General features: G+C 62.0%; 1 protein-coding gene across 1 annotated transcript in view; it reads right to left on the bottom strand.

Annotated features, from left to right (window-relative positions):
* Morn1 (MORN repeat containing 1) overlaps positions 1 to 26,106 on the bottom strand; it is a 49,440-nt gene that overhangs the window by 16,671 nt on the left and 6,663 nt on the right. The window contains exons 7-10 of the mRNA XM_026380502.2: positions 18,881 to 18,977; positions 18,189 to 18,299; positions 11,320 to 11,443; positions 10,764 to 10,900 (exon numbers count right to left, since the gene is read on the bottom strand). Of these exons, the coding sequence (XP_026236287.2) occupies positions 10,764 to 10,900; positions 11,320 to 11,443; positions 18,189 to 18,299; positions 18,881 to 18,977 (469 nt within the window). The remainder of the gene's footprint in view (positions 1 to 10,763; positions 10,901 to 11,319; positions 11,444 to 18,188; positions 18,300 to 18,880; positions 18,978 to 26,106) is intronic.

Below are 26,106 nucleotides of genomic sequence, written 5' to 3' on the forward strand. Positions count from 1 at the left end.
CGTCCTCCGGGGCAGGGTCTGGCGAAGGCTTGGCGGGCTGCAGAGGTCTTGCAGAAGTGGCTTTCCCTCCGGGGGGCAGGTGGCGTCCCTTCCGAGGCAACTGCCCCGAGCAGGAGCTTGCTTCCACGGGCTTCTCTCCTTCAGCTGGAGGTGGGTTTTAGGAGGCCATCGTCCAGGCACTCCTGGAATCAGCTGAACCTCGCTGGGCCTCCTTCTTCCCTTGGACACTCCTGGCTGCTGCTGGCCCGCCCCCTCACTGCCCCTGGCTCAGGCTGGCCCTGGTGCAGGTCAGTTTCTCTCTGCCCCTGGGCCCTCTTTGGGCAGGCTCCTCACTTCCTGTGGAAGCGAGAACCAACCACACTGACTCATGTGAGCCCCTGAGCTGGACGCCAGCCCAGCCTGCAGCAGACATGGGCTGCCATCCCCAGAAGGTCACACAGCACAGCCTCGGGGGCCGGCCCCCCTCCCTGCTCCACCTGCTCCTCGATCCTTCCTTCCCCCACGTCTGCCCGTCAGCCAGGTCTCCCCAGATCTCTCTCCACTCCTCCCCTCGTGGGCAGCATCCAGGCCACGTCCCGGGGCCCAGGCCACCAGTGCCTGCGGCTGGGATGACCGTGGTGGGTCCCATCGCAGCCCCCTGGCCCTGTGACCCATTTCTCACCCAGCACTGGATGGGTTCAGGTCATGAGGAAGCCCTGGGCTCAGCTGCCCCGGCTCCGGGGTTCTCTTCCGCCGTCACGGTCAGATGCCCGATGCCTCCTGCGTGTTGATCATGGGGTTTCTGCCTCCCCTGCTGGCCCCGGCCTGGGGGCACTGCCCTGAGCTTGTCCACCCTGTGTGCAAACTCCTTCTATCAGGCCACACCGTGGAAAGGAAAGGGCTATTGTCTGAAGGCCGGCGCCCTCAGGGACACGAAATTCTGACTGCAGAGAGAACGGTAGACGCTGCCGTGTGCAGGCCAGCTGTGGTCACGGGGCGCCGTCAGGGTGGCTGCTGCCAGGCTGGGAGACTGATCCCAACTGTGTGCTCCCTGGGGCCCCAGGAGCCCCAAGAGACCAAGAGGCCCACCTGGCCAGTGCTCTGGGGGAGGGGCTGGGAGGCCGACGGTGTCCTCCAAACTCGCACCCCTCCAGCCAGGCTGACCCTGAGGCCGGGGGCCAGCTCTGGGAGTGACTTCCAAAGCCTTTATGTGGATACTAATTACAACAATTATGGCTTTATCAGCAAGATAAAGGTCGGCAGGCACCCGAGGGAGGGCGTCCTGGGCAGAGGCGCGCAGGGATGGGAGCGGGCAGCCTGACCTCTCCGGGAGGGAAACGTCAATTAATTATCCTTTTACAGCTGAGTCAATTAGACTCCCCAGTCACCTGTGTAGGACGCTGAGGCGGAGGCAGGGGGGTCGCAGGCACGGACAGGCTGGGAAGCCCGCACCGCGAAACGGCTGCCGCGGCTCAGGAGCCCCAGGAGACGCTCGGGCCCAGGCCCAAGTGCTTCCTTCGTTTAAGCGAATTCAAGAGATAAAACGTGATTGGCCCCGAGGGGAAGAGAGTGGCCCAGCGTGGAGGTGACCAGACACACTGCGTCAGTCTTCAAGGTGGACTCCACTAGCCCAGGAGCTGCGCTCACTGGGGGGCCTGGCGCAGGGGGCCCAGAGCCGCGAGCTACGCAGAGCCGTCCAGGCGGTACGGACACGTGGGGTGGGGTCTTGAAGCCCCCCAGGGCTGTGCAAGGCCAGGTGGCACCTTTAGGCCTTCGCGAACTGCCTAGGCCACCAGCCAGGGCTCCCTCTCTACTGTCCGCCCATCCAACCTGCTGTGGCCAGGGATGGCCTGGCCGGGCTGCCCTCCGTGGACGGAGTGCCATCCCCACTGGCCCAGAGACCACAGGGCACGTCCTCCTCTATCGGTCCCTGCGCCTCCCCCAGCATCCATGGTCCCCGGGCCCTCCTCTTCCCCGGGCTGCCACCCCTGGTCCTTATCCAGCCCTCCAGGGGCCAGCAGGGACGTGGCCCAGGACGGAGTCTTGCCAGGCACCTTCTCTATGGTCGACACACTGACCTCGCCCACTATCCTCACTCCCCTCACAGAAACCCAGGTGCGGCCCGCTCGCTCGGGTCCAGGACCTCACCGCTCTGCAGGCACCCCGCTGCAGAGAGCCCCTCCCGGATGCCTGGGGTGCCAGCAGGTGGTGCAGTGTGCTGCAGCAGCCCGTGCCCTGCCACCGCACCCTCCAGCCCTGGCGGCCACCTGCTTCCTGAAGCACAGAGAATGGGCTCGATTCCATTTGCCCAGATCCCCTCGGCGCATCTGGACGACAGCATGCCGCACGGATGCCCCAGAGCGCCAGCAGCCGTGGCCACCACGGCTCCTGGCCCCACACTGTCTCTGTGCCACTCTGCTCGCCTCACCTCCGAGGCTGTGCTGGGCCCCCACGCTCACCCCGGGGCCAGCCGCCGCCAGCCAGCGGGGCCTGGGTCTCTCTGGGTCTCACTCTCGGTTTCTGGAGGCAACCCACTCAGGAGCAGTAGCCCCAGCCTGGGCGGGCAGCAGGAAGTGAGAAGAAGGGGCAGGGCTGCCAGGGGCAGGCTGGGGACTGCCTCATTCCTGCAGCAGTCTCAGCACTACCCCGCAAGTGCCCAACCCTGGAACCAAGACCCCCCCACTCCCCACGGGACTGTGGACACCCTGATCAGTCCCAGCCCAAGATCCAGCCGCTGGCCAGTGGACAGCCACAGGCAGTGTGAGCTGACAGGGACAGAGGCCAAAGGAACTGGCTGCCCCCTGGGTCTCTGAGGATGTAGTCACTTCACAAGAGCAGAGGCCGAGCAGGACAGCCCTAGGCAAGGTCAGCCTGAGCCCAGCCCCGACCTGAGACGCCATGGTGACCAGGGAGCAGTGCCACAGCAGGGAGGCTGCAGTGGGTACACAGAGCCGTGGCGTACGGGACCTCAGCCCGCCCAGCAGGGCCAGCGTCACATGGAAATGGACGGAGTGGTGGGTAGAGGAGGTCGTACCTGACCCTGAGATGCCCAGTCAGTGGGTGAGTGGGCACACCCGGGACCCGCTGTCCCCGACCCATGCCCAGGTGTGGCCTTCTCTGTTCCTGGGCCTCTCCTGGTGCCTGCCCAGCCTGGGTGGCCCTGAGGTCACCTACGGCAGCACAGCAGTGGTCAGCCGGCCCTGGAGAGGCAGCTGCCAGGAGCACCATGGAGGAGCAGAGCGGGGCGCGGAGCTGTGAGGCAGGAGGAGCCTCGGGGGCCTGGCCTGCTGCGCTGCCATGGGTAGGAACGCGGCCCCCTCAGTCCTGGCGTGGACCCAGGCCCAGGAGGCCTGCAGGTTCCTGCTACATAAGTGGATGGGCTGACAGCGCCAGGGCAGCTGGCCATCTGCCGCGTCAGGACCATGCCCAAGAACACTGGGCACCACACACCTCTCGGGCTGGGGATGTGGCGCGAGCAGTGGCCTGGAGGGCAAGTCCCCGGGTTCCGCCAGTAAAAAGCCCGGCCTATGGCCCTGGGCACAGCGCTCCCTGAGCCGCGGGAGAGCGAGCTGCTGACCCCACACCCGCAGCAGGCCTCCGACAAACCAGGACCTCACCCCCCACATTCCACGTGCACCGTCCACGGCGGGGAGCGGGACGTGGGCCCCTCCAGGCTTCCCGGTTGTGGCTGTCACATCCCCTACAGTGGAGACCGGCCTGGTGGGGTCCACACGTGGCACCAGGTCCCTCTGTCTTCCTCTTCCCCTCCGTCCAGAGCACTCGCGGCCTTTCCCTGACGTCCGCAGGTCCCTGGCCAGGACTCCTGGGGAACGTCCGCGGTTGGCTCCGTCCAAGGCGCGTCACCCGAGGATGGAAGGTGTGTGTCTTTGGCAGGAGACAAGACACTGGCCCACCCGTGGGGCGGGGCGGGAACCCGCGTGTCTGCCAGGGTCTGCGGCTGGAGCCTGCTGGGTCCCCTGTACTCTGTGGCCAGGACTCTAGGGAGGGGCGGAGGCCACCACCAAACGCGCCCCGCTGCCCAGCTGGCTCCTGTTGGTCCAGGCCCGGACTCTGCTCTGGCCTGGGCCATCGCCCTTCATCTGAGTGCTCCACGTGCCCAGGCTTCCTGGGGGTGCCACTCCGTGGCTGGTGCCGTCCTCTATCCTGCCCACCAGCCGCATGGCCACGCCCACCTCAGGTTCTCCTCGGGGGACGGTGCTCTGTGGGCAGCCGCTCTGAATGACCACGCCTTCCAGTCCTGAGGCTCTGGCCAGTCACTACATTTCGTGGGACTTGGGCGTTGTCCCCGCTGGGATAGCAAGGCTGGCTCCAGGTGCAGTGTCACCAGGGGTTGAGCTCCGCTCACTGTTCCTGGGAACCCTGCCCCCGGCCTCATTTGAATGGCTTCTCTCAGTCAGAGGTTCCCACGTGCTCCTCGCTCTCGTTCCAGGGACCCCTAAGATCCGAGGAGCCAAAGAAGGGTCTCTCTGTCTCCGTGAGGTTATTTCGTGCAGCCCAGTTGCCCTGGAGTGACCCGAGTGCTCAGTCGTGGGACGTGACAGCTTGGAAACCCTGCTCCAGGGCTGAGCCTGGCCAGGGCGGCTGGGCTCCTGCTGGCGGGCGCACCCTTGAGCACACCCTGGTGCACGCCACGTCCAGCCCACCTCTGAGGGAGGCAGACCCCAGCTCGCATCCCAGTTGCCGCCCGGCAGCTCACGGCGCAGGGCCTCGCTTGGCCTGTCCCCAGTGTCGCCTGTCCCCATCATCACTCTGGCCCCACACAGAGCCCCGCTCAGCCCCGGGCTCCAGCCACTCCTGTGGTCTTTCTGCCCCACGGGGCTCCAGGCTCCACCCCACCGTCCCCCACCGTCCCCCTTGCCTGGCTGCACTCAGCAGCTTTGAGATCAGATTGTTCGGGGGGGCAGGGGCATAGGGAGCACCTCAGAGGAGAGATGGCCTGGGAGGGCAGGCGGTGAAGGACCAGGCTTTCCCTCGAAGGAGCAGCTGTCCAGCAAGACAGCTGAACCCTGAGGGGCAGAGGTGACGATTCCCCTGCCACGCCGGCTCTCCCTGCTCCGGCCTCACCCTGACTTGCTGCGTGCGGGAGGCACCAGGGCTTGCTCCCTGCAGTCACCTGGGACCCCGCCCCGCCCCACACCCTGCTGCTTTGGTTTGGACAGACACACACCCACGTCTGAGTGAATTTCCATTTTTATCCACTGTTTTGGCATTGGAAGCCACACAATATCTTTTTATACTATATTTTTCTGGGACATTCCCTCTGCACGATATGATTCCTAGAAAAAGAATTTATAGCCCAAACTTCCTTTGAAAATACGGCTCCGGTGCTACTCGGCCGTGATCAACCACAGACGATTAATATTAAAACGTGGTATCGTCCCACGAGGCAATGAAATTTCCAGAAATTCTCTGCCACACATTCCGCCCCTTTTATTGGCAAGATGGAATTAGCGACAGAGGGCACCTTGATTTCTAAAATCATTTCACAATAATGGTTGATTCCTTATACATCCCTTCTGATAGACACTCAAAACCATTTGTCCAACGTGTGAAAGAGAGAAAGCACTCAAACCAACTGGAAGCATTCACCGGGAGGGTTTTGTGCATTAAAGAAAGAAAGAAAGAAAAGCCATCTGACCTTCTCTGACTGTGTGGCTCCTCTGGGTTCCCAAATCCAATTTCAGGGGATTGTCTGAGCTCCGGGGCCCACAGTGTCCATCCTGCCATCAGGGGCACCTGCTTTATGAGTCAATGGGCCCAAATTACGGGGGCTGAGGCGGACGCCCCACCAAGAACAAGGAACACAAAACAAAAGGGCTCTGTGCTTCCAGCCGTGGGTGGGAATTACGAAAGGTTAAGGGACTAAATATAAAAACCCTGCTGAATATAAAATCAGCGTGCTTTGTTGCTAAAATCTGGGTGCTGTAATTTATCCAGAACAGGGTTTGGAATATCTGGCAACAGTTCACGTCTAGGAAATCGTCTCTCCTCCCCAACAAAATGAAAGGCGTCTATTGCAAAGTTAAAGACAATTGAGCAGCTGAGATAGTTCATATCAACAGAATAGTGAAAGACTGCATTTTGCAATGACATATTACTGACATGAGTCCCCTGGAAAGAGAAAATGCTTCTCTCTTCATTTCCTTATTTATATGAGTGGAAATCAAGTTTTTGCCAGGTTCGTTTTCTTAATTGCTGAGTCCAGCCGGGCCAGGGCCAGTGATGCCCATAGTGGCTGAGTTTTCTTAATTGCTGAGTCCCAGCCGGGCCAGGTGTGGGCCAGGGTGGGCATCCAGAGCAGCCCGGTCCACCTGAGGGCCAGTGGGTGCCGGGCAAACCCCAGGGGTGTATCTCTGCAGGTAGGGGCTTGAAGGTCCGGGCAGTGGACAAGGCTGTGGGGGCAGGGTTGCACGTGCCACTGGGGAACCCAGGGGCCTGGACCAGCAGGCGGGTCCCCACTTCACGCACAGTGGTGCCTAGCTCCACGGCACAGCCACTGCGTCACACCCCAGGCAGGGAGAGCCCTGCAAACGTATGTGGCCATGTTCTTGCAGTCCAGAGATGGAGGGTGAGCCGGGGCCCTGCTGCTCCCGCCCCGGTTGTTGGCACCGGGCCCCAGGAACACGCCGAAACCACCGCCGTGCTGTGAAACGCCCGCACGCGGCCCTGCTCTGCCTTCACCCGGGCCTCACTGGGGCAGAGCTCCTCTCCCGGGGCTGGTGCCCTTCCCCGTCTCCTCCCCGGGCGCCCAAACTCCTGGCCACAGAGAACAGAAACCCCACGGCCCGGAGTGAGTGCATCCAGGGCTGTGGAGAAGAGCTGGAGGGTCACTCGTCCTCCAGGGCACATGTGGCAGGTGGGGCCGGGGAGCAGCACGTCCCCACCGAGGCCCACTGCACCCACCTGGCACCAGCCCCACCTGGCCAAGGCCAGGCTGGCCTCAGGCGCTGCGTGAGCTCCCTGTCAGGCCCCTAGCGCCTGTGTTCCTGGAGCCGTGCCCTGGATGATCACACACAGCCGCCTCCCACACGCCCGGCTCTGACAGAGCAAGCAGCCTGCTCACCAGCAGCCCGGGCTCTGACTGCTGAACCCGCAGCCCACAGCTGGCCTTACAGTCCTGTGGCCCGTACCGCAGGGCACGGTGCGGGCCACGGTCAGGCAGCCTCAGTTACAGATTCTCCTGGGGCTCATCTTGCAGAGGCGGCTGGACACTGCCACATTCTTCTGTGCATCTAGCAGTGCCCAGGAGGTATAAGTCCATGGCTGGACATCTATTCGGCCAAGGGCCTTCCTTCCCTTCTTCTCCAATAACCGAGCCTCATCTTACTTGGCACATTGTATTTCTTCATGTGGCCTGGTGTGGTTGTGGCCATGTAACCAAGTTCTGCAACTTCTGCTTCTCCCTTCCTGCCACCTGGAACAGAGCCTCCTGGCTGGAGCTTGTGCAGCCACTTAGGGCCATGAGGTGGTACATAAAGATGACAGCAGCAGAACAGGAAACAGAAACTGGAGTCCCCTGTGTTGGGGAGGGGCCTCACTCTCCCTCTGGTCACCACTGTGCTGCAAGCACACAGCCTGCCCATACTGAAGACAAATTTAGCAAGTGTTCATGCCCCTCCATTCCGCCTCCAGATCAGCTGCAGGGAGAGGTGGCCAGTGGGTACAAACACCCTGAGGCCTGGCCATGCTGCGGCCTGATGAGGTCACAGAAGGACCCGGGCCTTCCGCACCTGCCCCCGATCCCTGCGGGACAGCCATCTAGGTGGCCCCACGGGCTGGCCCTGGTGGGGGCTGCCAGCCCCTGGGTTTCAGCCTCGCAGGATCCCCGGGACCTGAGCTGCTGGGGCTGTCGTCCCTGTCCTGCTCTGGAACTCTGGTTGACGGCAGTGGCTGAGCGGCCACCTCCCAAGACATCCAAGCACACGGGGCAAGAGCCTGCTCGTCCGGAGCCCAAGGGCACCTGGCCTTCACCCCGGGAGGCACAGAGGCTGGCTGGACTCGCCAGGCAGGACCACAGACGTAGGACTCCCAGGTTGTTGGCGAAGGTGTGGCAAGGAGGAGGGTGCCCCACAGGGACCCCACACCCCAGTGTGCTCCCTGGGTCGGAGGTGTCTGCAAGGGACGATTCCTGGTTTCTCTCCCGCACGGGAGCCTTTGCTTTCTTTCAGGTAGTGGACACACACCTGCTCTAGTGACCCCTGCTGGCTGGTTGCAAGGCCTTCCTGGTCCTGGAGTCTCCAATGGGGTGGGGCTCAGACCCCCTGGAATGGGGCTCCCGGCCCCCCCACCAGCTGGAGCCCTGCTGACTCACACCTCCTTCCCGCTGGCCAAGGAAGGTCCAGCGTTGGGGAGACGGAGCTGGGTGCGCAGCAGAGGGCTCCTCCCTGGGCCGTCACAGCAGGCTTCCTGGCACAGGGCCGCCAACCTCTCTTCTGCTGAAGCCGTGCCAGCTCCAGGCTCCCTGTTGCCCACGGTGGGCACTGTCCTCGGCAAGACGGACTGAGCTTGGCCAGGCCTTCACCCTCTTTTTGCAGGATGCCTGAGGAGGAGACCCACCTGCTCCAGGGTGGGTGGGGTGCGGGAGCTGGAGTGGCTGGCCCACCCTGGCCAGCACTCTGCCCGGTGGACAGCGGGCGGCAGAACGCCCCAGGGGTCCTCGGCAGCGGGTGCAGGACCTTCGGTAGGACTTTCAGTGGGAGGAAGAAACAGGAGAGGCTTATTCCGAATGCTCCCTGGGGAGGAGGGTGAACAGTTCCCCTGGACTGAGTCTGTCCTCTGTGGGTCACACAAGGGAGACAAACACAGCGGGCGGGGGTTCTGCCACGTCCCGCCAGCCTGGGCCTCAGGTGTGCTCGGCTCCGTCCAGGGCCCCGGGGCTGGCTGGCGGGTCAGTTGCCATGGTGACCAGCCCTCCTGGGGTCTGGTGGGAGGCTGAGGGATGGGCTCCATGGTGCACAGCTTCCTGTGGGTCCAGGACCACCTGCCCCTTCCGGATCCCCCACCCCAGCGGCCGCCACCAAGAGATGGACCAAGTGAAGATGCCCACCCACCAGGCCGTGGAGGCCGGGGTAGGACAGTGGTCCTGCTGTGTGGGGGCGACCAGCCCTTTTCCTGGAAAGAAAAGTGGAAACGGCAGGGAGCCCCCTCCCCCCCCCCCCGGCCCCTCCTAGGCAAGGGGGGGACCAGCAGGTCTGCCCGCAGCCAGCCTGGGCGGCGGGGGGCTCTGCCCTGCCACACGGGCGGCTGTGGCCCTCATTTGACAGAAGAGGAAACCGGGGACGGAGGCTCAGCTGGAGGCCGCGGGGGGGGGCTGAGTTCCGGATGTGCCGCGTGGGGGCTGAGCAGAGCCACCCCAGGGGGCCGAGAGAAGGGTGCCCAGGTCCCCAGCTCCCTCCAGCCTGCAGCTGTCACCCACGCACACCCTGGTGTCCTGGGAAGCCTGAGTCCCCAGAGAGTGAGCCACTGCTCCGGACCACGCCTGGGGTGGCCGTGGGGCGGGCCCCAGGGCCAGCTCACAGGTCACACACACAGAAGAATGGCGACCAGCCGCTGAGCCATGGCTGTGTTCCGGGGCCTGGATTCCACCGCGCCCTTGGAACCGGGCGCCGAGTCTCTAGGAGCGGAAGGCGTGGCGCCTCTACACTGAACTGTGAGAGCGATTCTGCCGGAGCTAAGATGGCTTCCAGAACTGAGGAGGAGGCCGACGGGGGACTCGGCCAGGTCCCGCCTGTCCTCAGAACCCGCAGCCTGCCACGGCCAACCAACCTGCCTTCCCCAGATGCGGGGGTCCAGCTGTCCCTGCGGCCTGCAGCCCCCATGAAGATGGAGCCCAAGGCCGGCCTCCCCCCTCATGCTCTTGGATGGAAAGCCGTCCAGCCACCCGGCAAGGACAGATCACCCGCCCACAGGGCCTCAGAGGCCGCAGGTGTCCGGAGGCTCAGGTGCCCCTCCTGGGTGGCGGGAGAGCCAGGGACCAGCCTCTGCACACCGCTAGGGCGAGAGCACCCTGGAGGAGGGTCTGCGTGCAGAGCGGGGGCCGCAGGCTGGGCACGGCTGGGCAGGGGTGGGGACCTGGGTCTCGGAGGGGCCCTGCCAGGGAGAGGCCCCTGTCCATGTCTGCAGGAGGGTCCCGGGCACAGCGGCAGGGGGCAGCAGGGGCAGCGTTCCCCACCGGGCTGTTGGCCCCTGGAAGGGGTCTGCTTGTCTCCTGCTGTTAGATGATGTGTGAGGTGTCCCCCAAAGCTCCTGGGTGACACAGTGCAAGGTTCAGAGGTGAAGTGTCTGGGTTCTGAGAGCCTTCACTCCATCAGCAGATGGGTCCACCTGAATGGACCGGCCGGGGGGTGACTGGAGGTGGGGTGGCTGGAGGAGGCGGGTCACAGGGGGTGCCGTGGGGTTCACACTGTCCCTGGTGAGCAGAGCTCTGGCTCCTCCTGAGGCCCTGTCCTGAGCTGCCTTGCTCCTCCACGCCCCGCCCCATGGCCTTTGGCCTCCCCTGGGCCCAGAGCATGGAGAGGCCTTCTGTGGATTCAGACCTCGCAGACCCTGAGCCCCACGCGCACTCCCCATCCTCCAGAACTGCTCTTGGTCACAGCAGTGAAAACCCTGAGGCCAGCTCAGGCCGGAGCCCTGGTCCCCAGACCCTCTGTGCCCCAGTCCCTGGGGGGCTTTGCTCGCCTGCCCCGATTCCGGGCACCTGCCTGGCCACGTGCCCCTCACTGCTGGCAGCGCCAGGCCAATCAGTTGCTATGTTGACCACTCACCAGCCAGGCCACTGGGGGTGTCCCCTTGGTCTCCCTCCGGGAGTGGTGACTCATCTCCGGCAATTTCCCGGGCAGCCTTGGGCTCCGGACCCCGCCAGGTGGGGGTGGACAAGGGATAGGAGATGCACTGGAACCCACTGGGAAGGGAACACCAAGGTCAGGCCTGAGGGTCAGGGCCGGAGGCCAGTACAGGGGAGGCCTGTGGCCTGGCCCTACCCCGGGTATTGGCTGAGGCTTGGAGTCCAGGAGCACTATCCAGGCACCCTTGGAGGGCTGTGTGGGTCACCCCAAGATGCCTGCTGGGCAGGGACCGACTCAGGCCAGAGAGAGGGCCAGTCAGTGCCCTGCGGTCCCCTCCCCGAGGCCTGCCAGCCCTCCATGCTACTCAGTTGCCCTTCCTCTTGGCCACCCCCTGTGCCTTTATGTCCACCCTCCCAAGTCTGCTGCAGCACAGGTCACAGCCTGCGCTGGTCCCGGCCCGGGGGAACGTGTGGGCGGCTCCCTCCAGTCCGACTCCTCCTCTGCCTTTCCAGCCCCAGGGGGAGGCGTCACTCACAATGGCGTCTCCATGGGCGTCTCTTGGTGGTCTTCATCCACTTTGAAAAAGCTGACCTCGGAGTAGGTGGGGAGCTGCACGTATCTGATGCCGGCGGAGATCCTCAGGACCCGGCCACTCTCACCTTCCAGGAGAGAAGTTGGGGAGCAAGGCCCTAGACGCGGCCCCGGAGGAATGTGGACAAGGGCTCGGCCGGACCCCACCCCGGGGGGCTGCGTGGTGGGCCTGTCACACCCCATTTTCAACTCAGCACGACCACCTTCAGCTTGGGTGGCCTCCCCTGGGTCTGTCCTGCAGCGGTCTCCTGGCCCTGGGATCTCGGGGGCCTCCTCATGCACCCCAGTATCTCTGCCTTAGCCCTCAGCACCAGCTGCCCTCCTTCTCGGCACGCCTCTCTGTTGGGTCTTCCAGCTCTGCCGCCTGCCCCAGGAGGCCTGGGGAATGCTTGGGGACAGTGGTGTCTGCTCCTTGGTCCTCTGTTCCAGAGCCGTCTGCAGACGGAACCCTGGGCCCCAGACCTCCAGCTCGGTCTTCAGAGTACCGACCACCTCCCCCGCCCTGGGAGGGCTGTCTCTGCTCACTAGCTCGTGGCTTCACCATGCTGCACCGCTGCCCTCGGTGGTCAGCACCTCGGTGAGTGCCTGTGGTGGACCTGTTTCCACTGCAGTCCTGGTGGACACCTCAGGCTGCAGGGAGCGCTGAGGACAGGGCTGGAGACCCCACAGCCCCACTTGGAGGGCCCATTAGAAGCGCGTGCCGGGAGCGCAGGCGGGAAGGGCGACCAGTCCTGTGTCCCAGGGCTGATGCCGAGCTCTGGGGCCGGCTTCCAGACCACAAAGGACCTGGGAAGCAGCCAGGTTCCCGAAGCCTTAGAAGAAACTCAAGACGAAGTGGGAGACCCAGGGGTCTCCCCCTTGGGTGGCAGGGAGAGGGTCACCTCATACCCCAGAAGCTGCCCTGAAAATGCTGTCAGTTGAGGAGAACCAGCTGAGAATCTGGGGGACAAGGCCTGGAGTCAAGGACACGGCGTCAGCGAGGAGACAGCACAGGTCAGCACACACCCTGGGACTTGTCAGGCCAAGGGAAGGGCCACCTGGAGGAAGCAGAGCGACAGGTCTGGGCTCCCCGGTCAGAGGGGCTGTCCCCCCAAGCCCTGCTGGAAGTCACGGGGGACTGGGCAGTCCAGGGCAGTCCTCAGAGGGCCCTGTAGTGGATAACTGGTCTCAGATGGAGCTCTCCTCCAGACCTGCCTAACAGTCAGAAAAGCCCCAAAGGATCCAACTGTCCTGTAACTCACTCTGCCCTGGAACAAGCTCAAGTTCAGTTACAGGAGTGCAGACGGCAGGCTCCGAGAAGGCAGAGTTTACCACGTCTGGCACCCAATCAAAGTCACCGGGTATGCAGAGAATGCAGGAGAACGTGGCCCATCAGGAGGAGAAAAATAAATTGGGGGCTGGGGCTGGGGCTCAGTGGTAGACTCTCGCCTGGCCTGTGTGAGGCACTGGGTTCGTGCTCAGCACCACATATAAATAGAATAAAGGCCTGTCGACAACCACAGGAAAAAATCAAAGATCTTAAAAAAAAATAGATGAGTAGGTTGAAGCCGACCGGGAAGTGACCAGTGCTCAGCAGTCAGGACACCAGGAAGGTGGGCGTCGCGCTGGGCTTGCGGGCGCAGCCTGAAGCAGAAGGTGGACCGAGGGCAGCTGGGCTTCTGGGCTGAGCACGGCGACGCGAGAAACACGGACTGTCACCCGACGACACCGAGGACAGGTCCCCGGGGCTCGGAAACAGAGCAGAGGAGACCCCGAGAGAAAAGAGAAGAAAGAGAAAGCCAGAAGGGGAAGGAAAGGAAGGAGAGGAGGGAGGGAGGGCCGCAGACAGCTCGCCCCGGTGGTGCGCGAGAGGCTGCCGCAGCAGAACCCGGAGAGGAATGGCGGCCGGGAGCTCCCCAATCTGATGAGAACTCTGAACTCACAGGTGTGAGGAGCTCAGCAAAACCCCAAGCACAAGAGCACAAGGAACCGTCGCCTGTCACATCATGACCAGACTGGCCACGGGCACAGAGACCAGGAGACCTCTCCTGGGGACCGGCCAGCTGGGGAGCAGTGGAGCCAGGCCTTCAGCCCCCTGTGGGCTTGTGCCCGCCAACGCGGCTAGAGACTGGAGGGTGGAATCCAGATGTCTGCAGACACAGAAATGCCGAGAGAATTCACCAGCAGCCACCTCCACCAGGAGGGATGACGGAGCGAGTCGTCTGGATCGACAGGAAGGAGCACGGAGGACCAGACGTAGGAGCTAGGTGTGTAGATGAGATCTTTTTCTCTATCTATGAAATACTATTGAAAAATAGGTGGGTGGGTGCTGTGGCACATGCTGGGATCCCAGCACTTGGGGAGGCTGAGGCAGGAGGATCGTTAAGTTCAACACCAGCCTCAGCAACTTCGGGAGGCCTTGTCTCAGAATACAAACTTCAAAGAGCTGGGCATGTGGCTCAGCGGCCAGGCCCTCTGGGTTCAATCCTCGCTACACAAAAAAAGGTCAGTGGCATTTTCAACAAAGATCACACCAGCGGGGCTGGGGTTGTGGCTCGGTGACAGCTGGCTCATCTGACACGTGTGAAGCGCTGGGTTCGAACCTCAGCCCCACATATAAATAAATAAATAAATAAACAAAGGTGTTGTGTCCACCTACAATCAAAAAAACATGAAAAAATAACACCATTCTGTCATGGAGCTTATTATATGTGTGGATGTAAAAAATGTGTGAAAACATTAGCATAAAGCTTGGGAGTGCAGGAAAATGGAGACTGTCACGGAGTTCTGAGTGTGACGTGGAATGAAATCACTTGGAGGTGACTGTGGTAAGTTAAAACGCTCTTGCCACCTGAGAGCAACCCTCAAGTAACAGAGCAAGAGTCCCCGGGAAGGAGCCGTCAGAGAAGGCACAGAGCAGTGTACAAAACTCAGCTCAAAACAGACACAAGGGTAGACACCTGGGCCAACGAGAAGCAGCAAAGGGTGAATTTGAATCCACTACCTCAATGATCCCAATAAACACGAAAGGCGTAAGACTCCAGTTAAAAGGCAGAGACTGTTAGAGACGGAATCCAAGGCAAGACCCAGCGGGCGTATGCCTCCGAGTTCTCACGGTGGAGGTGAGACCCATGGGCCCAAAGGAGAGGGCGGGTCGAGAGCCCAGGTTAGATGGTTGAAGGAGGGGAAGGTCACTGTCCTGATGTCACAGGAAGTGGGCGTCAGACCCGGCCAGGGGCGAAGAATCAGAAGACCTGAAACCTGAAGCATTCACGCGCCATAACAGCTTCAAAGTACAGAGGCAGAAACGGACAGATCATAACGAGGGTCAGAGGTGTCGATATGTCACTTTCAGCATTTGACAGAAACAAGCAGACCGAAGACCAGCAAGGGTACACCAAACTCAAATGCCAGCACGGGCTCAGTGTCTTTTACACAAAATGCTGGGGACCAGAAATGTTCCAGGTTGGGGAGTTTCTCAGATTTTGGAAATTTTGCAAGAACTTTATCTGTTGAGCATCCCTAATGCAAAAAAATTTTAAAAATCCCAAATCTGAAATGCTCTAAAATCTAAAACATTGGCCCTCAAAAAGTTTTGGATTTTAGATTTTAGATTTTTGGACTAGGAACGCTCAGCCTATGAAAACAAGATTGACCTGACTGACATTCATATAATACTCCATCCAACAAAAGAATGCACATTCTTTTCAAGTGCACACAGAACATTTACTGAAGTAGACCCATAAAAATTCTCAATTAAACTTGAAAGAAATCGATACATACAAAGTATAGCTCTAACCATATGGAATTAAGTTAGAATTCAATAGCAGAAAGAGCTCTATATTTGGAACTGAAACAACACACTTGTAAATAACTCATGGGTGAAAAAAAGAAATTAAAAAGGAAACCAGAAAGTATTTTGAACTGAATGAAAATGAAGATACTACATCTCAAACTTTGCAGGATGCAGCTACAGCAGTATTTGGGGGAAATTCATAGCAATAAACCTTTATATTATAAAAGCAAGGTCTGAAATGAATGACCTTAACTTTCACCTTAAGAAACTAGAAAAAAGGAGAGCAAATTAAATCTACAGTGAGCAGAAACAAGGAAATGAGGCTGGCCTGGGACACCTGTAATCTCAACAACCAGGGAGGCTGAGGCAGGAGGATGGCAAATACGAGGCCAGCCTGGTCAACTTAGCAATCCTCTGTCTCAAAAAAAAAAAAAAAAATGGCTGAGGATGTGACTCAGTGGTAAAGCACCCTGGGTCCAGTCCCCAGTACTACAACAAAACAGACAACTTTTGTGTTTCAAAGGGTACCATCAAGAAACTGCAAGATGGCCCATAAAATGGGGAAAAGTGTTTTCAAAGCAGGTGTCTGACAGGGACTTAAATCATGTAAAGAACTCTTAAAAATACACAAGAACGGGCCTGGGGACATGGCTCAGTTGGTAGAGGGCCTGCCTTGCATGCACAAGGCCCTAGGTTCAGTCCCCAGCATAACCACCAAAAAAAAAAAAAAAAAAAAAGGATCTGAATGGACATTTCTCCAAAGGAAATCCAGCAGCAGAGAGCTCAGCACGGCACCCTCAGGTCCAGGCTGCACGGTTCCATGGATTTGGAGACTCCTGAGGAGCCCTCAGAGAAACCAGCACTGATAACTGAGTCCAACCAAGCCGAAGCACGCGGGATCCACACACAAAACCCACCTGAAGCCAGCATTTGAAATGGAGTTAAGGCCGTCCCCTTCCCAATAGCATAAAAAGAATGAATCAGATTCATGAGTGACCATCGATAATCACACTGATCACATAATTTAATCAGACAGCTCATCATAAACTTCAAATTATTAATGATTCACTTAACAAGAGGCACCAGACTCGTGCGTGCAGAACGTCAAACGCTGGGAGAGAAAGCAGGGCTCCGACCACGCGAGGAGGAGCCGTGGGGATGGCGGTCCACCCGGAGGCAGCCCCGTCCCCAGTGGAGTCCAGCAGACAGCAACAGGTCAACCCTCAAGTTCATGTGGAAACAGGAAGGGCCCAGAGAAGCCAAAACCATTTTGAAGAGTAGAACAAGGCTGGAGATGTCTCCAGTTCCTAAGGGCACCGAAGCCACGGTGACGGAGAGGGAGTGTCCTGGCAGAGCCAGGGTTCACCTTCTAAGGGTGGACACACAGCCCAGTGCCACAGAGCCGAGCCCAGGCAGGCGCCTTCACTCTTGGGGTGAACTGGTTTCCCCTTCAAGGGGGGGAAGGACAGTCTCTTCAACAAACGGGGCTGGGAGTTGGATTCAGAGCTCAATTTCATCCAGAGAAAATAGGTCAAGATGGATCACAGACCTAAATATCAGAGCTCAAACCATGAAACTTCTAGAAGAGAACGGGGACATCTCTGTGCCCTTGGTGAGTAGAGAATCCTTAGTTTTGGGACCAGAAGTCTGATCCGTGAAAGAAGCTGGCAGGTTGGGCTTTACCGAGATCGAGAACTTTGTGAAGGAGACAGACAGCCTTTAGAGTGGAAGGAGGCGCCCAGCGGGAGGCGTTCGCCATGGCGCATCTGTCTTCTTTCGCACCCCAAGAACTCGAGGTCAAAAACAAGAGCCCACCCAGTGCGGATTTTTAAAGTGGGTAAAGCGTTTGGACAGACGCTTCTCCAGAGAAGATACACGGACGGCCCACGAACCCACGAGGAGCTGCCCAGCAGCCCCAGCCAGGGACACGCAGGCCCCAGCTGCGAGGAGCCAGCACTGGAGACCTTGGCTGCAACCAGGCAGAGCCTGCCAGGCTGGAGGAGCAGCAGCCGGAGGGCCGGCACGCAGGAGGGACGCAGACGTGCCCGTTCTGGGAATAATGGACACTTTCTTGAAGTTGGACTGTGAGTCCACTGCATGGCCCAGTGGCCCCACTCAGGAGAGCCAAAGGCAAGTGTTTCAATAAGGACTTGTGCCCAGTGTCCACAGTGGCACCGTCCACAAGAGGCCAAATGTCCACGGTGGGTGCCACTCTGAGAGGAAGGAGGGCCCTGGTGACGTGGCCAAATGCAGGAGGCTGACATCGTGCAGGAGAGAGGACGGAGCCTGAGCCACAGGCAGCGAGCTCCCCTTCACATGAAGTGTCCAGGAAAGGACAGTCTGCAGAGTCTGAGGACGGCTAGGGCTGGCCGGGGCGGGTGTGGGGACAGGGTCGCCAGCGGGGGTCTTTCCAGGGGAGGGAGATGTTCTGAGAGAGTCATGCTGTGCTGGTGGCTGCCCAGACCTGAGGGCTCGGCACAGGTTTGCCTCATGGCGTGAAAACGATGCCTGCCCGAGGCTGTTAAGCAGACCGGCTGGCCATGACCGAGGTGTCCGCCACGCCCAGGAGGGGCGTCCTAAATGCAGCCTGCTGGGCCAAGGGGAAGAGCACGGACTGGGGCTCGCAGCGAGGTGGCAAGGGCTTGGGGAAGTTGGCGGGCCCATCTCTCACAGCAGGAGGGGGCCGAGCTCCTAACAAAGGACCTCATCCTCCTTGACCACCCCAGGGGTGGACTCAGCCAGACCCACAGCGTCTCTTCCCTCTTCCGTGTTCTGTAAGATGCGCGCTGACCTTGGGCAGCAGCCCACATGCAAGCCAGACACGGACTCTCGCGCGCACACCCGGAAACCAGGCTGCCCACCAGTGGGAGGGCGGCCAGCTCCGCTCCTTCGGCTGGGTCTGGGCCACCGGCTTTGGCACACTCAGCACGGGTGCCAGGAAGCCCCAGAGGCCTCTTTCCCGGGCGTTTGCTGCCCAAGAACCCCACCCCGGGCCTCTGCCCTTGGGAGAGGCGCCATCATCCCCTGGTGGAGCTTACTCTTGGCAAGGTCCCCGTGGGCCTGCTGCAGCTGCACCCGCAGTGTGAAGGGGGCTCCTTGGGCCACTTCCAGCACCTCTGGACCCAGAATGACGATCCTCGTGGCTTGTTCTGGGAGAGGGCAGAGGACAGCGTCGGCGGCTGGGAGGGTCGACCCCTGCAGCTCCAGCCCTCTCCTGCCGGTCAGAGGAGCTGTCCAGGAGATGGTGTCATGTGACCTCAAGCCCGAGCGAGGAGCCCAGCTGGGGCGCAGGGTCGCCTGGGCTGAGGCCACCCAGGTCCCACCAGGAGCAACAGGAGAGCAGGAATCGTGGCCCAGGGAGGTGGCCAGCCCCTCTGTAGGCCACAGGCCACCGTGTGGTCACTTCAGAGTGTACAGCGTCAGGGGAGTCAGACTGAGGCTACCTGGGGGGCAGTGCAGCATGACCAGGCCACTCCAGATGCCTGTGGCTGGGAGGTCCCTGGGTGGGGGTGTTGTGAGGGGGTCTGCAGCTGGGAGGCCCTGCTGCAGCAGGACCCTGCATGTCCACAGCCCTCTGGAAATCAAACCACAACATGCTTCTCCCTACGGGGAAGGGACTTTGGGTTCCATCTCATCCCAGGCCTCGCCCAATGTGCTGGAGGCCCAGTGTCCCCAGTGGGACTTCCCAGGGCCAACCCCACAGGCCAACAGGAAGGCCAGGGACACCTACCCACTGGGTGGCCGTTGATCCACAGGCCACAGTAAGTGACTCCCGAGTAGTGGGCCAGGCTGCCCAGCCCACTGAAGACATCACTGTGCCACTGTCCCTGCAGAGAGGACAGAATGGCCTCAAAGGTCAGTTCCACAGGGACGGGGCTCTGCACACCCAAGCTCCGGGAGCGCAGCCCAGTGCTTTCCTGAGTGAAGGCCATGCTGCTGGGGTGCCGGCCAGCTTGCTTGGTCAAGGGTCTCTCCTTCGGCTTTAACACGCGGAGAGAACAAGCTCACAGCACCCCGGAGACTGGTCAGAGACAGCCTTGTGCCCATCACAGAGACCCGCCCCCGCCCAGGGCGCCAGGACGAGGTGCCCGTCAGGCTGCACGCTCTCAAGTGGAAAGGCCATTAAAGCACAGTGACCGCAGGCCCCCTGGGCGGGGCCTGCTCACAGCACGCCCCCTCCAGCCGCTCCTCAGCCACAGCTGGCCTCCGGTCACACGCACAACGGAGGGTGGAACAGCAACGTGACAGAGCGGGAGAGGCATTTCCACGGAAAATCCCAGGGTGTCGTGTCTGACTGGGTCACTTCTGTAAGGGGAACTGGCCAGAGCGGCTCCGTTCCAGCCTCCGCTGCAGAGGTTAACCGGGCCCCAGGATCCCGCCCCCCTAAGCCTCAGGCTGCACGGTGGAGGCACGGGCTCTGCGGGCACCGCACTGGCCCTGGGACACGGGCCATGTGGGCACCGGGGGGAGGGCAGCCCTGAGGGGCGGCAGCAGAACGGGGGCATGGTGGTATGGAACCCTCGGGCCTCGGGGACTGGGAGGCCGAGGATGCCCAGACTGGGGAGAAGGGCCGCAAAGGGCGGGCACCCCAAAGTCTAAGGGCTTTCCCTGGGCCCTAGGGGACAAGCCAGAGACAAGTGTGGAGAGGGCCTGGGGCCGGCCACATCAGCAGGGGTGGGCAGCCCAGAGCTGTCCTCCCCACACAGCCGGCGCCTGCCGACCTCACCCCTTTCTGATCTGGGCAGTCTCCCTCCCACGAGCTGCTAAGTCATCCCTATGGGGTCTCGAGGGGCCCCAGGTGGCCCTGTCCCTCCTGCACTGAGACCTGAGTTCCCAGCCCAGCACGGATGGCTCCCAACTCCCACGGTGGCCCACTGGCCGTGCTCCTGGAGTGCCCAGTGCTGAGTGCTGGCCGGTGTCGCCCATGCCCGCCCCAGGGTCGTCCTGGTAGGAGGAGCTGCAACTCACATGGCCTCCGAGCCCCAGGCAGCCCTTTCCCCTCGGTGCAGCCATGGACCTGAGGCCCCAGAGCCAGGCGCACAGAAGAGGAGGCAGGGCCTGGGGCCGGGTGCCAGGAGTGGGCTCCAGGCTGCAGTGGTGTGGCCATGGCTGCCGGGAGCCGGCAGGCGGGTCCTCACCCTGGCCTGGCCTTCTTGGTCTCTGACTACACTCCCCAGAAAGGGGGCCATGGTCCTCATTTACTGCTCCTCCCTGGTGGCCTCCTGTCCCCTCCTGGCACTGCCGTCCTCACTCCTGACCCTGGTTTCCTTCCTTCCCGGTCCAGCTCTCCAGAGAGGTGATGATCTAGCACACATGCTGGAGTGGACACTCGGTCTGCAGCGAGGCCTGGGGCAGGCACACCGCCTCCAGACCAAGGCTCTTCGGCCAGCTCCTCAGAGGAGGTGCAGCCACGTATCTGTCCACGGGTGGATGCCCCAGGCAGAGAGGCCAGTTGGATGCAGGGCCCCCACAGTGCTGCAGAGAAGCCTCCTCGGGCACACAGCTGGGGAGGGTGGCGAGAAGCGCTCCTTGCACGTCTGCCAGGAGCCCTGGCCACTGCGCTCCCTGGGGCCACTCGAGCATGGCCAACGGTGCCCATCATCCATGGTGCATGCCACCGCTGCGGCAGAGGTGACTGTGCGAGGCACTCTCGGATCTGAGCCCTCTCCGTGGTTCTGGGGCTTGGGCACAGCACTTGGCTGGTCAGATGGCTAACCTGTGGGCTGGTCCCGGCTGCACAGATGTGAATCCCGCACTCGGACACCCTGCTCTTGCTGGTCCACACGCACCCAAAGAGGGAGCCGTACATGCCAATGTGTCTTGGCCTCGGTGTGGAGAGGTTCCTTGCCACACCAGGGACCAGGGGTCCTGGGGCCACCTGGAAGCAGCCCGAGCGGCCAGGTGAGCAAGGCTGGCCTGGACTTGAGAGCCAAGCACGTTCCGGGTCGGTGCCCAGGGCGGGCTGCAACACACGGCGGCCTCGGCTGGGCCAGGGTGGGGCACAAGGCCACTGACCAAGCCCCTGGGGTGGGCACCACTGTTCTCCCTCCCCCTAGTCATGCTGCTGCCTGGCACCCAGGTGAGGACAGGGTGCAGTGAGGGGACACAGGCAGGTGCAGGCGATGACAGGGTCAGCCAGGGAAACCCACACCCAACATAAAGCAAGACTGGGGAACACGGGAGACCAACGCCAAGGAGCGGTGTGCAGGTGGGAGGGGGCCGGGGTCAGCCTCCAAGGCGGCCTCAGGGGAGGGGTGCCAGCCCAGCACCTTCCCGCCCGGCTGCCACCACCCTGGCACTCCCAGAGGCCTCCTGACTCCCGGGGCAGGTGAGTGCAGCCAGACGGGACGCTCCTTCAGTGATGTCCCCAGACACTCCGACAAGCAATGCCCCGTGGCTTGCAAGCCATGGGCGCCGTCCAGCCACGGGCAGGCTGAGTGTAAATGGACCGTGAGGACAAGTGCCCGGCTCCATCTCGGGCAGTGGTCTTTCTGTGGTACCTCGGGGTGAGCCCAGGGCCCGCTGCTACTGAGCGGCACCCCCAGGGCCTGGCTAGGTGGCTGAGGCTGGCCTTGAACTTGCCAGTCCTTGTGCCCCAGCCTCCAGGTGGTGGGACAGTGGTGTGGCCAACGTGTCGAACTCCAGGAAGCTCTTTCCAGCACATCGAAGCCGGTTTTCCCTAATTTTAATTAGAAATGACTCTGCAGCTGCCCGGCCTCCTTCCCGCAGCGTGTGCATGTCCGTCCTCGTCAGAGGTCCACCTCTCAGGCTCCTGCCCACCGCAGTCCTCCCTGGGCTCCAGGGACCTGGCTGATAACAGCAGGAAGAGCCTGGCAGGGGTGGGGGAGCCACAAGCCTCTCTGCTGCTCTGTTCTGAAGAAGGGACTGTCCCCAGCTCTAGCCAAGCCTCAGACCTGAGCAGGTGAGATCACTCCCCGTGGGCACCTCGTGGGCAAGAGCGGCAGGGACCTTCCTCCTGGCCCCGGGGCCCAACAGTGAGATGTGTGCCGCCCCTCAGCCACCAAGGACAGGTGGCCCCTCACTTCCCAATGAACGGCGGGGTCCACAGGGTGCTGCGCCACCCGGTCCTGGCTGCACCTTCCTGGGACCTCCTGTCAGCGGACCTGCGGTCTTGACGTCACCGGTCCCCATGTTCTGTGGGGTCACTGACCTGGCCCAGGCTTAGCCCTCAGAGTTCCTGTGGTGACGGTGGCCAGTGGGGAGGGTCCATGCTGAGTGGTTGGCTCCGTAAACGGCCACGGCTGGGTGCGGATGCTCCAATACCCCAGTTTTGCCCGGGATCTGTGGGGACCTGTTCTGGGGTCACGAGCCTGCTTTCGTGGACTTGGCCTCTCTGACCCGAGGACGGGCACAGGATGTGGGAGGGGCTCTGGGCCCTGTCCATCGGCCCCTGGGTCTCTCTGGAGCAGCGTTCCCACAGGCCCCAGGTGAGGAGAGGGGGGCTGGAGACGGCTGCAGGTGAAGGTGCCCGTAGGCCGGCCATCTGCTGCCCGTGGGAGACCAGCCAGTGCCTGGAGCCATCTCTCTGTCTGGAACCACAGACAGACACCGCGCTTCACCAAAGGTGCCCCCCCAAGACCCCGCTCCCCCGGTGCACTGCTCTGGGCTCCACTAGGGTTCCCCGAGTGTTGCGGCTCTCCAGGGGCTACCCTGTGCCTTGGGGCGCCACCAGGCCTCCCTGGGTCACCTGCCCCGTGAAGATGTCCTCGGGGGGTCTCTGGCCAGCCCTGAGTTCGCCTGCAGGAACTGCTGGAGTCTCTGCGCTCCTCAGGTCTGGGTCTGACCTCTCTCTGTACCAGCCAGGGCAACCCGGGCTACTGTGAGAAACAGCTGGGGCCAAGCCTGGAGGGCTGAGAGGCCTCGCCCAGAGTGGAAGGATGAGGGAGGGGACTGGCTGCTCTCCAGTCTTTTCAGAAAACAAAGCTGCACCTGAAATAAGTGGGGAGTAGCTGGTGGGCCTGGGGGCTTCCTGGAGGCAGCCGAGCACCGGCCCATCCGACAGGCAGAGCCCAAGGCCAGGCGGAGCCATGGGAAGGCTCGGCACAGAGCCCCAGCAGGAGAGAGGGCCTTGGCGTGGCCAGCCCGGCCAGTGGGGTGGGAGAGACGGACACCAACAGAAGGCGCAGATCCTGCCTCAGGGGGAGGGCGAGGGTGGAGGGTGCGGGCGCATCTCTGCCAGCTGCGGTTAGCGGGTGCACGCTCATTAGGATGGCGCCGTTGACCCAGCCAGAAAAGGAGGGTGGGCAGCAGGTGCAGAGACTGAGCCCCTGGGCACCTCGGTGGGAACCAGAAAGGGTGCAGCCACTGCCACACGGTGCCGTCACCCATGTGGGTCCACACAGCCCCACAGAGTGGGCTCTGGAAGGGACCTGCACACCAGCAGCCTCACCACCGCCAAGGCTGGAAGCAGCGGCCCTGGCGCCCGACAGACCCGGGAGAGAAAACGTCCACCTGAGTGGACGCGGTGGCCACGGCTGGAATCCCAGGCTGAGGCAGGGGGATCACAAGTCTGGGACCAGCCTCAGCAACTCAGCAAGGCCCCGGATCAACATTTAAACAGGTGGAACGGGGCGCTGTGGTGGTGTGCGCCTGAAGCCCTGCTCTGGGGAGGCTGAGCAGGGGGTGGCAAGTTACTGAGGCAGTTTCCAATCTAGGATGGTTTTCAAAGGTCGGGGAGGTAACGGAGGGTAGAGCCCCCCCGATGCCCAGCACCACTCAGAGAGTGGTGTGTACCCCCGATGGAGGAGCACTCAGCCCCACAGAGGGAATTCCCACACGGCTGCAGCGAGGACAAACGTCCAGGATGCTGCGACTTACGCCAGACACCAAGGGCCCAGTCCCTGGGGATTCCTTTCACGTGACGCCCCCATAGTCAGATGTTCAGAAGAGAAAGGAGGACGGGGAGCCTGGAGCTGGCGGGTGGAGACGCACCCGGTGCGGGTGGATCAGTGCACAGAGCTGCATGCCGAAAACCAGCACCACGGCAGATGCCATGCCACCCGCATTTTGCCACCAGGGTTATGCTTACAGGAAAGGGCTCTGGTCCACACGGGTCCTCAGCCCCACCAGGGCTGCTGAACAAGGCGCTGGAGGGAACGGAATCCAGGGCTCACATCATGTGGCCCTGGGTCCTCTGGTCACTCTGTGTCCCTGGCAGTAGCTGCTTCAGTTCCGGCCACCACTCTTGATGCCATGAGAGTGTCTGGGCCACAGGCCAAAGTGGCACAGAGGACGGGGACCATCTCCTCCCCTTCCCCGGACACTGCCAGGGCTCCTGACCCAGCTGGGCGGCCACGGGCCAGGGGCCAGCCAGGGCTGTGTGCACAGGGCTGGGTGAAGGGCCTGCAGATGGGCCGAGCGGAGGACGTCCGGTCCTCACCGACAGACCTGCAGGCCGCCCAGGGGTGAGGCCTCTCTGAAACGTCCTGTGGAATTCCAGCCTCTGGCCCCAGGACAGGGAGGTCACAACCACAGGCAGGCCTGCGCTCCCTCGGTGGCCCGGCCCGGCACCGGCTGGGAACTGAGGCTGGAGGCTGGTGTGGTGCTGCTGAGTGGCGCTGGGCTGCCCCCTGGTGGAGTGGTGGAGCTGCTGCAGCCGGAGAGGCACTTCCACCGCCCTGTCCCCAGTTTCCGGCTTCAGGGTGGAGGTGCAGCAGAGCTGGGTCCACTGGTGCCCAGAGGCAGCATGGCCTATGGTAATTGGGGAGAGACCTGCCTCTGGGGTCAGGATTCGGCTAGGGGAGCACAAGATCTTGGTAACTGCCCTGCTGAGGGCTCTGTCCTGGCCACCAGCAGACACCACTTCTCCTTTGTGCTTGGGCAGAGGTCAGGCCCTGGGGGGACCCAGCAGGGCAGTCTTCCCGGAAGCTCAGGGCAGGCAGCACTGGGCTGTGGCCAAGGCCCTGTGCTCACTTGCTAGTTTGGGAGACGTCCTGAGCCTCCGTTTCTCCATCTGTAAATCAGGGTGATGGCCTGTCTCAGAGGAGCCCAGGCTGACACCGTGAGGAGCTGAGCAGGGAACTGTCACGCAGCAGCCACACCAGGCACCCTGACCCACAGCCGTGGGGCAGGTGGGGTGCAGGGCGGAGGTCTCAGTGGGGTCCTGGCTCTGCGCTCTGCCCTGGCGCCTGAGTCAAGCCCCATGTGGGAACGCTGGTCCTGAGCCACGGACCCTTGGGCCCCGCTGGGGGAGAAGATGTGGCTTCCTTCCAGACTCATGTCCTACAGGCAGCCAGTGAGGACCACTGCCCGAGCTCCTGTGGCTAGCCACCTCCAGCAGAACCCAGCTCTTGGCAGCTCTGACGGGAGGTCAACCACCAGGGCCACTCCACCAGGAACGAGGCCTCCCTCAGGGGCCTGGCACCTCTCTCAGCTGGGGCTGGAGCTGTCCAGAGGCCTCAACTCGCCTCCTTCCTGCTGAGACTGGGGGACGCTCAGGGGACCCCTCAGCCAGTGCAGCCACCATCGCTGCCATCAGCCCAGTGCAGCAGTGCTGGGCTCCCAGGCCCTGACCCGGCTGGCGCTTCACGACCAACACGGTGACAGCTCCAGCTGTGAGAAGCCCCAGCTCCGCCCTCCTGGCTCCCAATTCCCACTGCAAGGAGCTCACCCTGCAGTCAGGCCCCGGGGCAGCAGGCTAATGCCACCAGACCGCAGGGCCCTGGGACAGCAGGATGACACCACCCCTCCTGGAGGGCCCTGGGACAGCAGGCAATGCCACCCCTCCTGGAGGGCCCTAGGACAGCAGGTCAAAGTCACCCCATCCTGGAGGTGCCTTGGGGACACTCTTGCATCGCTATTTTGGTGTTGTTCCTTTGCCCTTTTCCTGGTCGGTGATTCTTTCGTTGCACTTCCTCTGGTGACAGTTCCAGAGTGGCTTCCTCTCCTGCTGCATCTGGAGCAGGTACCTTCTCCTCCCACGCTCAGACCAGGAGC

The sequence above is a fragment of the Urocitellus parryii genome, chromosome 11, assembly GCF_045843805.1.
Source record: "Urocitellus parryii isolate mUroPar1 chromosome 11, mUroPar1.hap1, whole genome shotgun sequence".
Taxonomy (NCBI): Eukaryota; Metazoa; Chordata; class Mammalia; order Rodentia; family Sciuridae; genus Urocitellus; species Urocitellus parryii.